We start from the raw sequence: 14,619 nt of genomic DNA on the forward strand, positions 1-14,619 counted from the left end.
GAAATATGTTTTTAGTATGTTTCTATCATATGATCTTCAATACTTTTAGAACATATAGTTTTATAGTGGATAAAGCTTTTGAACAAATTAATTAAAAATTAGCAAGTCAACCTTAGTAAGTGAAGCAAGACTTTTGTTTTTAATAGTGCAGGGCTGATACATAAATTTAGAAACTACTCTCAGTTTGAGCCAAATATTTAATAACCTTGTACAGACAGCATATTGCGATCCCTGTGTGGAAATTTTGACATGATTGTATCCTTGGAAAATGGTTGATTAAATTTGAAATGCTCAAGTCAGAGGCTCACACAGGCAGATGTGAATTCTGAATCCTTCTTTCCAAGGGCTGATTGCATTGTCACCTAAAATGAGCACTGTCACATTCTGATAAAGGCTCTGTGAACAATTCCTATCGACTATTTTCCTCATCACGATTTTATTTTATTTATGCATCCTTTTCTTTCTGTATCTTTTCAGCAACGTTGAGTGTGTGAAACTCTTGCAGAGCAGTGGAGCAGATGTAAATAAAAAAGACAAATATGGAAGGTTTGTAACTTACAAAAACTTCAAAAATCAATATGGAAGTCGAGATCTTACTTTCATGATACTGAAATTAATTGAGGATTAGGAGGAGCTCATGCTTGGCTGCCAGACTTCATATTTGGAAAACATGTAGCACAATTCTTAATACCAATATTTTTCTGGAAAGATCAAGAATATCACATACAACTTCAGACAAGGCTGCTATTGCTCAGTTGCTTATCCTTCTTCGTTTGTGGGATTAGCACTGAATTCAGATGTGAACATTCTCAGTTTGTAATTGTTTTTTCCCATCATTTTTTGTCATATTTTATTCTGAGGAAATGTATCAGGGAGGGGAAAAATATAATGTTTGCACTGTATCTTTTAACTGATAATGCAGGAGACCATTGTTTGGCAACAGATAAATAGGTTGTTTTCAGACTGGAAATCCATTGAAGGATGTAGGTTATCTAATCCTAATCTCTCCTCTCCTCTCCTCTCTCAGTGAAGTAAAAGTTTGAAATTGTATAATAACAACAGCAATAATAAATTTACTTATACTATACCAATTAGGTGAAATACAAACATAGCAAGATAGAATTAAGACTCAGACCAGGGGTGAAATCCAGCAGGTTCTCATAGGTTCTGGAGAACTGGTAGAGGAATGTTTGAGTAGTTCAGAGAACCACCAAATACTGGCTGGCCCAGAGTGGGGTGGGAATGGAGATTTTGCAGTATTCTTTCTCTGCCATGCCCACCAAGCCACATTCATAGAACTGGTAAGGGAAAATTTTGAATTTCACCCCTGACTCAGACATATGACAGTAGTGGCTATGTTTATTAGTGTTTAAGGTTACAGCTCCCTTCATAGGAAATATACCTTTCCTGTCCAAACTAATTCTAAAAGAGACAGATGCATGCTATATCAATGGTATTTTCTTTCCCCTATCCTAATAAGATTTAAAACTTTTAGTTCTACATTATTTTGCACCAGAATTCATCTACCGTATTTTTCTGTGTATAAGACGCACCTTCCCCCCCCCAAAAAAAATATGCCAAACACTTGGAGTGTCTTATACAAGGAAGGTTGCATGGGGGGGGGGGAGTTGGGTGGTGGTCAGCAATGTCGGCAGCAGCCTTCCCGGTGTCAGCTGCCAAACTGTGTGAAAAGCCACCACTGCAGGATGGTGGCTTTTCACGCGGTTTGGCAGCTGACGCCAGCTGCCATTGCCAAACTGCGTGAGAAGCCGCTACTGTCAGACTATAGGAAGGCTGCTGCCACTGCTGCTCCTCTCCGCGGGTTACTTCCCTGTGCAGGGTTTGGTGTAAGTTACTTTGCGACCCCCTCCGCCCGCCTCAGGGTAGAGCGAGAAACTTTTTGTAATCTTGGGGATGGAACTGCGGCTGCCCCCTCCTTCCCTGGCACTGAGTCGGCACCCGTACAAGGGGATTCCCTTGGCCCTTTATCCTTCTGCAGTGGTCTACCAGTGGTAGCTGAAGGAACTCATCCTCACGAGATTAAGGCGGGCTAGCGATGGAAAAGGCTAAGTACGCAGGCGGCTCCCAGACATCTGGGCTGAGGCTGGGCACTATGTGTGGGGTTCTGCCGGTGGGCTGGCCCTGACTTGCCTGTCCATTGGATGCCTAGACGGCGGGGGAGCCTGCAGAGCCATTTCCCTGGCAACAGCCTGGACCCTGGATGCACGAAAGGTCCCTAGGACAAACCTTTGGGGTAAGAGCAACTGGCGTTTGGGACAATCTTTGAGCGCTGAGAAAAGCTGCTTCCTGTAGTCCGGTGAATTCATCAGCAATTCCTCCCAGTGAACCATAGGCTAGTTAAGGCTGAAGATGAGGATAGGCAGTGTCTTCCACCACCTCCAAAAGACCATCAATGGTAGGCTAGTCCTGTCCCCTGAGTTTACAACTCGGCCCCCGCGGGGAGGAGAAGCCACTCGGATCCTCCGAAGGGGCACCCCGAACAAGAAAGCACGCAGCGAGCGTTCTCCTCGCCTCCCGAACTCCTTCTGACTCCGCATGGTAAGAAGTGGCAGCAGCAGCAGCACAGAGCTTTTAGACGCAGTGGGGCCTTCTTTCGGTCTTTGGATGTGTGAGAGCTGGAAAAAAAAACCCTCTGGGGCTAAGCGGGGAAAGCAGAGTAGAGCTTGGGGGTGGGATTTTGAGGTGGGGGCAGTGGCTTGGCTCTCCTTGCTCCTATCGGGGACACAGGACAGTTTATACACACACGCAGAGGGTGGCGCGAGAGCGCGGACATCCCCTCCCACACAGACAGACAGACAGATAGACACAGACACACAGACACAGAAAGAGTTGGTAGGGACTCTGTACTGTAGGTCATCTGGTCCAGGATTCTCCAACGTTGGCCACTTTATAGCTTGTGGACTTCAACTCCCAGAGTTCCTCAGCCAGCAAAGGTGGCTGAGGAACTCTGGGAGTTGTAGTCCATAAGTCTTAAAAGTTGCCAAGGTTGGAGATCCCTGCTCTAGAAACTCTCCTTTTAAGGAATATTTCTGGCTTATCATCATCACCATATATTTCCATGCACTTCATTTGTAAAAATTGGAGTAGTCAAGAGAGGGGTCCTTGAAAACCTCATGGTATAGTAGTAATATTAAGGCAACCTCAGCAGGGAACTGTAATTGTAAATGATTCTATCACTAGCCATTTCTGTGACTAAAGGAACAACTAACAAAATTAATTGTCCTTGTTTGTTTGTTTGAGTCGTATTAGGAGTGCCAAGGGTCTTCAAACCTGGTAAGTTTAAGGCTTGTGGACTTCAATTCCCATTTCTGAGCTAGCATGACTGGTGGAGGAATTCTGGGAATTGAAGTCCACAAATCTTAAAGCTGTCAAGTTTGAAGACCCCTATGTTAGAAGTTAGGAGTGCAAGTGTCTTAAAACCTGGCAAATTTAAGGTTTGTGGACTTCACTCCCATTTCTGAGCTAGCATAACTAGTGGAGGAACTCTGGGAGTTGAAGTCCACAAGTCTTGAAGCTGTCAAGTTTGAAGTTTGTAAAAAGTGTACATGGTTTTAAAAAGTGTACATGGTTTTAAACAGTATACATGGTTGTAAAAAGTATTCTGATATACTGGTATTTTATTAAACAATATAATACTACACCATTTAGCAAAGAATACTTTTTTTCTTGTTTTCCTCCTCTAAAATCTAGGTGTGTCTTATACACTGGTGCGTCTTATACACCGAAAATAGGATATATGGTTGCTCAGAAAGAATATTTCAGTATAAAAAGATTGTGTGGAATAGACCTTTGCTCTGTCTCTGTCATTATTTAAGCAGCTAAATCAGAATTTTTTAAAAAGTACGGTACTTTTCTTCTAGTCATTCTGAGTTATCCCTTGTATTTCTGCACTTTAACCAAGCAACTTTTAGACATCTGGAAGAGGAAACAGTGAAGTTATGCTACCTTCTGAAAGTATTTTCCTCTCAAATTAAGATTAATTTTTCACTGGGCTATATAAATATCTTGTTTTCTATCTACAATAGTAACAGTTTACATATCTATCTGTACAATGTTTTCCTTTGTAACAAATCTTCCTTGTTTTTACAGCCAGTGGTTTATTGTGGTTTATTCTTTGTTTATAGTTAGTTGAATAGCACTTCCTACTCTTTTTGTTTGTTCACTTCTTAGCCATTTCTTATGTACTTATTTCAAATCTTCACTGAAAGAGAAAGAATATGTTCTGCATTCAATTAAATACTGCTGTTGTACCTCGAAATAGATTCTCCCTATAGTAACGTTGCTGTCAGAAACAGTTAACATAATTGTATCCTGTTTCTCAAGTAGTGCCTTGGCTAATATGTTTCTATTTATTTTTCAGAACACCTTTGCACTATGCAGCTGCAAATTGTCATTTTCAATGTATTGAGATGCTGGTAACCACGGGGGCCAATATTAATGAAACTGATGACTGGGGACGAACAGCTTTACATTATGCTGCAGCCTCAGACATGGACAGAAAGTAAACAAGCTTATTTGTATTTGTTGTTTCTAATTCATTGCTAAGCCGGTATCATTTCTGTTCTCTTCATCCAGCAATCTCATTTAAGAAAAAACTCCCCTTTGACTCAAATACCTCTTTAATGTCCCTGCTGCTAGAATTGCTTTCAGTAACAACCTGCTCCTCCATATTGAGATACTTTTGCAATTGTGTAGTTTCTTCCAGGTTGCTGATTTCTGCATAAGCCAACTTCAACTTTTTAATATTTATAAAGAAATATATCTCTTATTTGTGTTTATCTTACTAATTCTTTTCACATGGTTACACATGGTATATAAATGTTTCACCCGCTTTCCAAAGTGTTAGCAAAACATGTTGACTGGTCTTAAGGGTTTTTCTCTGAATATTGAATTTTCTTGAATTAGAGGAGACATTCAGAAAACTCTTATCTTATGAAGATATAAAATAGTATTAGGTTTCGAGCAATGGGATGACGTTTTGTAAGGAGAATAACATTACGATGGAGTTAAAATATCCTCTCTATTCCTAATGCTCCTGATCCCTGTGATTGAATCTCTAAATTTTCTTTTAGTCTGAATGAATATTGAAATTACGAGCATGTTGTGTTACTGGGCCAGAATGTTTCTGGCTTTCATGCTCATTTCATAATGTAGTTCTTTATATCAGATGCATAAAATTTCTAGCAAAAAATGTTTTTTTAAATGATAACTTTAAATGAAGTATTTCTCTATAAACTAGTTCTCACAACATAAATATCCTATAATAAGTAAAACAATTCCATCAAATTCTGAAGAAATTGTTAATTATTATAATGAAATTGGGAATAGAGAAAATTTATAATTTCATGCATTGAAAGTGTAAATATGTTTATTGACACAATTTGCAAATATGGACAACTGCAGACAATCTTTACTGTCCTTATAAACTTACTATTTTTGTATATATATATATATCTGATTTATAGTTACATGAAAGAAGGCTTCCCATGTTTATGTATCAAATAGACGTTACGATATGAATCTTTTCTTAATTAAGTATGCCTTAAGAAAAATAGGGACGCAGTGACTGAGACGCTAAGCTTGTCGATCAAAAGATCAGCAGTTCAGCGGTTTGAATCCCTAGCGCCACACAATGGAGTAAACCCCCATTACTTGTCCCAGCTTCTGTCAACCTAACAGTTCAAAAGCACATAAAAAATGCAAGTAGAAAAATAGGGATCTCCTTTGATGGGAAGGTAATAGCATTCCATGTACCTTTGGCATTTAGTCATGCTGGCCATGTGACCACAGAGAGGTCTTTGGACACCGCTGGCTCTTTGGCTTTGAAACAGAGATGAGCATTGCCCTCTAGAGTCGGGAATGGCTAGCACATATGTTTGAGAGGAACCTTTACCTTTACCTAAGAAAAATACTAGTTTACCCTAAATATATTGTGAAAGGAGTTTTGGCTTCAATTGAAAAAACAATTCTATCAAAATAAGTAGACGAATAGTGTAGCTCATGTGCTATTTATTCTTCCCTGGTTTCATTAGCCAAGACCCCAATACTATCTCCTAAGAGTTCTCCAACCTCCTAAAGGACCATTATCCTAACAAACCTAATTTTTATCCCAAAGTCAGCAGAACTTTGCTGAACAAACACGCACACATCATGGCATGTATACAGAAACATAGACATATGTATATCTGTACCACATGTATGAGCACACACACACACATTGTTTGTTAGAAAACTGAAATTGGAAAGAAATTTCTGGGGCTCAGCCAAGATTTGTGCTTATGAAACAGAATAGATTCATGGTTTAATCATATTTTTAAAATGATAAACGTCATGCACTTTTGTCTCTATACTGAGTGCAAGTAAAAATATCTTGAACTCTGGGGAAAGATTATAATTGAAAAGCTGGTTTCTTTGTAGCTATGAATTTCCATATAGTTGTAGTAAAATAAATTCTAAGATCATCTCTCCCATTGGTAGCTAAGTTCAATATAATTTAAACATTAAGATCATAAAAATTCCCTGGTGAATCATACTACTGTGTGCCATCAAATTCATGACCTTTTCTGCAGTAGGTTATTGGAAAAATGTTTAAATCTTGATAAAAAGATTTATTTGAAAAGTGTGTGCCTGAAGACAGAGAATTATGATGAATGACTGAGTCAACCTCCCTCACCCTTAGTTTTCATTATTGAAAAATGAATTCATGCATAGAAAAAATACCTAGTTTAGCATAATATTACTTGGAGCTGTCTTAATAAAAAGATTGATTTAGAAAAAAAATAGCTTTTGTAATTCTAAGAGCTGCACAGTTGTGCAAACAGTGACCTTGAAGGGACATATGCAGTATTAATTAAACGTTTAAGGGTGATGGGAGCATTGGTTTAGTAATGATGAGAATAATAATGCATATTAACCAGAGATACAACCAGTCAACATTTAAAAATTCCATATTACATCATTTTCCAAGTAATTTGGGTAGATCTGTGAAATCTAATTAAATAATGTCTCAAGTATCCATGGTATTTATTTATATTGTCTTTTGAAGGTAATATTATGTGTGAAGTTATTTATAATGCTTTAAACCATCAATCAAATAAAGCCCATTTCCACATATTGCCAATTTTCTACTTGCATGTACAATTGTTCACATACGGTAAATTAAAATACCACCTGTATTTCTACAATTGCTTGCATTTATTCTCCATCACTGAGGAGACACACATGGTGGTTGGTCATTTTGGGGGGGGGGGGGGGTTGGTCCATTTTCAGGAATGTTTTTGTCTAAGTTAAAATTAAAAAATAACAAATCAATTTCAGAAGAATTTAAATGGACCACAATGTTTTTGTTAAACATTTGAGAGAAACTGTGGCAATGTTTTCTTACTGCTGTTGGCTCATCTCTCGGTTGCAAGTTAAATGGATACATAAAAGATTTCTGTATTGAAGAAGAATATGACTATAATAACGAGCAAGCTAAGATTCATCATCAAGATGAATTAATACTGTAATGCATTACTATGATGGCAATTATGAAGCTGTAGGCCTCATGCCTTCCTCAGTGAATCACATCTTAGTTGTGCTTGCATAAGAAATGGTGTGTGGATTTAGAGAGAAGGAAACTATGGCTGTCATTGTTACTTGTATGTGTTTCATCTATACAGGTAATACTTGACTAACAACCATAAAATTTATGTTGCTAAGTGAAAATTTGTTGAGCGATTTTGCTCCGTTTTATGACTTCTCTTGCCACATTTGTTAAGTGAATCACTGCTATTCTTAAATTAGTAACAGAGTTGTTAAGTGAATCTGGTTCCCCCATTGAGTTTGCTTGCCAGACAAGATGATCACATGACCTCAGGACACTGCAACCATCATAAATATGAAGGGGTTGCCAAGTGACCACATAACCGTGAGGATGCTGCAACAGTCATAAGTTTGAAAAATGGTTGTAACTCACTTTTTTCAGTGCCGTTGTAACCTTGAATGGTCACTAAATGAACTGTTGTAAGTCGAGGGCTACCTGTACTTTTGCCAATGGGAAAATAATGTTTTTAGAATTGAATAATACTTTTATACCCTAGTATTCCCAACAACTTTGTTTTATTACTCCACTGTCTTCTAATATTGGTGTCACAGCTAACACCAATTCATATTGTACTTACATTGAATTAGACATGATTGCAATTTATGCCATTGCAGAAGCTTTTTAGGAAGAGTCTAGAATTGATAAAATTGTGGAGGAGTTGAACTTATAAGTAGTATTTATGTAAAGTACCCAATAAAACATTCCTTCTAGATGGGATACACTACTTTCTCCATGGAAATATGGAGCTTCGTGGAGACTTTTATTGGTGAAATTATATAGCTGAACCGATATTTAGGATGAGGTTGGAATTGGTGAGGGAAACTATCTAGCAAAGATGAGCTGAAATGATAAATAGCAGAAAGCAGTGTGATGCTGTGATGTAGAATGAGGACCCTAGAAATACTTACCATTTCTGAGTGCTCTTTATGACTCCTGCCGCGTGCCAATCTGTGAAACAGTTATATTAAAAACTTTCCTGGCAGCACTCATAAATGTATTTACTGCTTGAAGTGAAACGATAAAGAGTAGCTTATACCAAAGAATCTCAAAATGAGTTGCCTTTTTCATTCAGAAAGAATATTTTGGGTAACTCCCATGAAAACTCTGAAGAAATTGAAAGAGCCAATGAAAAGAAAGAAAAAGAAGCTGCATTGTAAGTTTGGTATCAGTATAGCGCTTTTACCACATCTCTGCATTATGCTTCTTCTTCTGTGGGTCGCAGTTGTGTCCATTCTTTAGTTTTGTTCTGTGTCTCTGTTTACTGCTGCATTTGACATCTGAAACCATAAAATGCTAACCGTAGCGTTCTTGTTTATTGATGTAAATGTATGTGTTATGTGTACTGGTATATTTATTATTTAATTATTTTTAAATTTTACGTAGTATCTACAAAATGACAAAAGCAACATTTTGACATACGCATTGCTCCTTTCATGAATGCATCATGGCATTCTATGCAGAGCCAAAAAGAGCAATGCATACAGTTTGGGGGAATAATATTGTTTTAATCATTTTGACTGAACATGAGTCACTTATTCACCTAAATTGTTTACTGTCCACTAACAAAAGTCCATCTTGTTTGGGTTGAGGCTAGATTTACTGGCTTTTATCCAATAAAACCCATTACTGAAGTGTTACACTGACTAATCTACTGAAACTGATAGGATGCTATAGAACTGCAGAATATCAATAAATTGATGGGTCTTCATTAAAAATTTCATATGATCTCCCCCAGCAGTTTAATGTAAACATTGAACAGTATGGCACCAAACCATTTAAATGATATAGCCTTGAACAGAAATTCCCCAGTAGCATTGTCTAGATAGACCTAACTCAAAATAATTAATTATATTAGAAACACCTAAAAGAATTCAAGTGTACAATTCCACATGTGTACAATTCTGCTTGTAAAGGGAGGGGATTATTCCATCACCGAATCAAGGCACATTTAATGCCAAGACCACTAAGACCAAGGCCAAGGATTATATCTGTTAAAAATCAATTTTATTCAAGACTGTCTGGATCTGATTATCTGCCAACAACTCAAGCACCCTTCCCAGAAAGATGTTGCCTGCTTTCTTTAATTAAAATTGTACTTTTCCTACCTTTAAAAAGAATTGTATAAACACCTGCATCTAGCTAAACACTCCCTTTCTATTCTGGTACCTGAATAAACCATGAGAAGCAAAGTTTGAGCAAACAAATGCCTGTTTGAACACTATGCAATGTTTCTTGAACATATTGTTATGTTTTAAAGCTCTCCTGACTCCTCTACTATCTGATTGCCAAAACTGCAGAATCTAAGTCTAGACAATTACAATAAATTTTTCCCTCAAAGGATCTTGGTATCATGTTACATAAAACTATCTTAGGTTCTACATTCCTCTCTTTAATGAAGACTCAGAAAGTTCCAAGTCACTTGGAGAAGTTCTACTAGATATCACTAAGAGAATATAGTGATGATGGAAAAATGTAATAATGAGATCTTAACAGTGTCTAAAACCTTTGAAATGATTTTTGCTGCAGGTGTCTCTCTACTTATTTCAGCTTGGTATATACCAAAGATATAAAGAAGAATTTCACAAGTAAACATTTACTGTCTATGCTAGAAAATTTCCCTTTATGTTACCTGGAATCAACTAGAATCTATTAATTTTCAGAATCATAATCTTAACTCTAACAGATTCCCTATCTTACAGAAGTAATAATTGATAGATATCTAAAAATCTCAACAGATCTGACTTTTGCAGAGGAATAGATTTAACATCTCCTAATTTCAAAGTGCTATAGTCTTTCCTGGCAACCCCCATTCCAGAGGTCCATAGAACAGTGCAAAAAGGGCACATGTGAGCCCACACCCATAGTGCAATGTCCTCCCCTCTTGCATGCATGCACAGTCCCCCCTGCTGCACTCCTGTGTGCATGTGTGCAGGACTCACTAAAGCTTCTGGGGCCTGTAGATGGTGAAAAATGGATTCCAGCTGGTTTTCAGCCTTCCATAGGGTTGGGGAGGACATTTTCACCTATCCCAGGCTCCAGGAAAGCCTCCTGAGCCTTTAGATGGTGAAAAACAGACCCAACGGCACAACCAGAAGTTTAGAAACCCAGCTGGCTGTTTTTCACACTCCCCAGGTTTCCCTGAAGGCTGAGGAGGGTAAAAAAATGACCCAACCAGAAGTTTATTTCTGAACTTCCAGCTGGGCCATTTTTCAACCTCCTCAGGCTTCAGGAAACCCTCCTAAAGCCTAGGGAGTGTGAAAAATGGCCCAGTGGCCCACCCAGAAGTTCGGAAACAAACTTCCAGTAGGCTCAATTGGGTCCTTTTGTCGCCATCGACAAGCTTTCCTGAAGCCTGAGGAGGTTGAAAAATGGGAAGGGGAAAGCAAAAATGACCTCCCGTCATTCTCTGGCAGGCCTAAAAGTTGACATAGGGCACCGCTTTGCATGCCCTGAGATATGGCTCTGTGTTCCATCTATAGCACATGTGCCATAGGTTCACCCTCACAGCCACAGAAGATTGTCTACATGTGTTGACCTAGTTATGTCTATGTATGTTTGTGTTTTTAAAGATTGTGTGTGTGTTAGCTGTTGTTGTACCCTTTTAATAAGGCCTGGAGATTGGTTATGTTGTCTCTATGTCAAGTAGATTGTAATAAATACTGTAAGGAAAATCTTTCTTTCATAAACTTGATACTTAGAGTTGGTATATCTTTCTGATACTGTTGTAGGTTTTGTTATATCAATAATCAATATCTTGAATGTACATAGCAGCTAGTGATGTGTCAAATCTCTGTCATAAAGTTTCAAAAAAAAAAGGAAACAAAAAAAGGAAAGGAAACATAATAAAAACAGTTGATTTTAAAATTTAGTAATTATTGGGAATTATGTTAAACTCCAATATCCAGAATAATTTCTTCAATTTGAATAGCTGTATAGCAAATAATATTTTAGCAGATAGTCATTGAAGAGCTAAAATGACAAAAAGCATTTCTCATTATAACTGTGTGGTTATTTGAAACACTAAAGCTGTCTCTGGCTGCTCTTATTGCCGCACATTGGAACCCTTAATTGAGATGAATGTAAGTCAAATCTGGCTAATCCCCAGCATAAGAAACACTTAATATATTGTTAATTTACTCATAGAAACAAAACATTATAGAAAATGTATAGCGGGAATGCTTTTAATTGGAACTTATAGCAAGCATAGTTCCCTCTAAGCTGAGCAGTGAGCAATCGCTCACTTAAAAATCATCATCAACTCAGCGTTTTCCAAACCTGCCCAGAAGCCAAGAGGGAAAGAATGAGAGGGAAGGAGAGAGAGAGGAAGAGAGAGAAACAGATAGAAAAAAGAGAGGAAGGAAAAGAGAAAGAAAAAGAATGGGAGAAAGGAAGAGAGAAAGAAAATCAAAATCTAGTTTGAAACTAGCTCAACTATTTAAGTGGCATTTTGATATTGATAGAGTTGCCCTATTATGAGCTCACTGTTATAGACACACAGTACAGTATTTTATTTTGAAATTCTCTGAGGCAAAACAGGTTGGGTTTTTGTTTGTTTGTTTGTTTGTTTATTTATTTATTTATTTATTCTGTGCCGCCCAGTCCCAAAGGGACTGCCGCTCAGACATTATACTTTTCTGCCCACCCCCCCAAAAAAATTAGAGAGAACACTGATAGCAAGTATGTAACTTTTAGGCTATTATTATTGTACAAAATCCCAGTGAATATAGTAGAATTGAAGATTCAACAGGTACAGGATTCTTCTACGTAGAAATAAAAAGTTGGTATTATACAGTTCTAATATTACAGTGAATGTTTATCTTGGTATCTGTCATTATATGTAGTTAAATGGTAACATTTTGGTTTATATTTCTAAACAATCCACAGGTGTCTAGAATTTCTTCTTCAAAATGAAGCAAACCCTTCAATCCAAGATAGAGATGGCTATAATACAGTGCATTACGCTGCTGCTTATGGACACAGGCAGTGTCTAGAACTGGTGAGTAGGCTTGAAACAGTGCTAAAATGCTGCATTGCAAAATTGATTTCCAAATAAAACATATTCTTCATTTTTCAGAGCTATTACCTTTATTTTTTGACACTGAACAATGTTATGTTTTTAAATTTGCCCAGAATATGGCTATGCAGGAGAGGTTCAAGCATTTTCATTATTTTACTCCTCTAACATAAAGTTGATAGAGAAGCCAAGCATAATCAAGGTGTGAAATTCCTCTGGACTGCAAGTTCAGAGGCCTATGGAATATGTAGTGATGAGGAGATGAAAAGAGCATGCACTTGCCGTGATCAAACACTCTTCCTCCGGAATATCCACTGAGGATGTAATGGGTGAAAATGTTTGGGACTAACTTTCTTGATGGCCTATTCAATATTTGCTATATATTGTTTGAGAACACCCTTGTTAGGCTAGCTATCAAACTAAACTGATTGAATGGTCCAATCATTATGAGTTTTTATCTTAAAGGGATAGTTTTTCCAGAAACCCTTGCCATAAAATGCATGTATCTGAGTTTATTTATTTATTTATTTATTTATTATTATTTAGATTTGTATGCCGCCCCTCTCCATGAACTCGGGGCGGCTCACAACAAGGCATAAACAAATCGTACAAATCCAAATAGATTCAAATAAATTTAAATATTTTAAAAAGTTTAAAAAAGAACCCCAATATACTAACAAGCACACACACAAACAAACATACCATACATAAATTGTACGTGCCCGGGGGAGATGTTTCAGTTCCCCCATGCCTGACAACAAAGGTGGGTTTTAAGAACTTTACGGAAGGCAGGGAGAGTAGGGGCAGTTCTAATCTCCGGGGAGAGTTGGTTCCAGAGAGTCGGGGCCACCACAGAGAAGGCTCTTCCCCTGGGGCCCACCAACCGACATTGTTTAGTTGACGGGACCCGGAGAAGGCCCACTTGTGGGACCTAATCGGTCGCTGGGATTCGTGCGGCAGGAGGCGGTCTCGGAGGTATTCTGGTCCAATCCCATGAAGGGCTTTAAAGGTCATAACCAACACTTTGAATTGTGACCGGAAATTGATCGGCAACCAATGCAGACTGCGGAGTGATGGCGAAACATGGGCATGCCTAGGTAAGCCCATGACTGCTCTCGCAGCTGCATTCTGCACGATCTGAAGTTTCCGAACACTTTTCAAAGGTAGCCCCATGTAGAGAGCATTACAGTAGTCGAATCTCGAGGTGATGAGGGCATGAGTGACTGTGAGCAATGAGTCCCGGTCCAGATAGGGCCGCAACTGGTGCACCAGGCGCACCTGGGCAAACACCCCCCTCGCCACAGCTGAAAGATGGTTTTCTAATGTGAGCTGTGGATCGAGGAGGACGCCCAAGTTGCGGACCCTCTCCGAGGGGGTCAATAATTTCCCCCCAGGGTAATGGACGGACAGATGGAATTGTCCTTGGGAGGCAGAACCCACAGCCACTCCCTCTTATCCGGGTTGAGTTTGAGTCTGTTGACACCCATTCAGGCCCCAACAGCCTCCAGACACCGGCACATCACTTCCACTGCTTCGTTGACTGGACATGGGGTGGAGATGTAAAGCTGGGTATCATCAGCGTACTGATGATGCCTCACCCCATGCCCTCGGATGATCTCACCCAGCGGTTTCATGTAGATATTAAATAGCAGGGGGGAGAGGACCGACCCCTGAGGTACCCCACAAGGGAGAGACCTCGGAGTCGACCTCTGACCCCCCACTAACACCGACTGCGACCGGCCGGTGAGGTAGGAGGAGAACCACTGAAGAACAGTGCCCCCCACTCCCAACCCCTCCAGCCGGTGCAGAAGGATACCATGGTCGATGGTATCGAAAGCTGCTGAGAGGTCAAGGAGCACCAGGACAGAGGATAAACCCCTGTCCTGGGCCCGCCAGAGATCATCCATCAACGCGACCAAAGCAGTTTCCGTGCTGTAACCGGGTCTGAAGCCCGACTGCTGGGGACCTAGATAATCGGCTTCTTCCAAGGACCGTTGGA

At 39.1% G+C, this 14,619-nt stretch overlaps 1 protein-coding gene across 7 annotated transcripts in view; it reads left to right on the plus strand.

Moving 5' to 3' along the window:
• The window catches only part of ANKRD44 (ankyrin repeat domain 44), a 183,258-nt gene that overhangs the window by 126,926 nt on the left and 41,713 nt on the right, over window positions 1–14,619 (plus strand). For 4 of the 7 annotated variants that reach the window (XM_070732107.1, XM_070732102.1, XM_070732108.1 and 1 more), the window contains exons 13-16: window positions 478–546; window positions 4,382–4,522; window positions 8,679–8,759; window positions 12,491–12,602. In XM_070732107.1, the coding sequence (XP_070588208.1) occupies window positions 478–546; window positions 4,382–4,522; window positions 8,679–8,759; window positions 12,491–12,602 (403 nt within the window). The remainder of the gene's footprint in view (window positions 1–477; window positions 547–4,381; window positions 4,523–8,678; window positions 8,760–12,490; window positions 12,603–14,619) is intronic. The other 3 variants (XM_070732109.1, XM_070732105.1, XM_070732106.1) reach the window with 1 other exon arrangement.

Source organism: Erythrolamprus reginae, chromosome 1 (assembly GCF_031021105.1).
Source record: "Erythrolamprus reginae isolate rEryReg1 chromosome 1, rEryReg1.hap1, whole genome shotgun sequence".
NCBI lineage: Eukaryota > Metazoa > Chordata > Lepidosauria > Squamata > Dipsadidae > Erythrolamprus > Erythrolamprus reginae.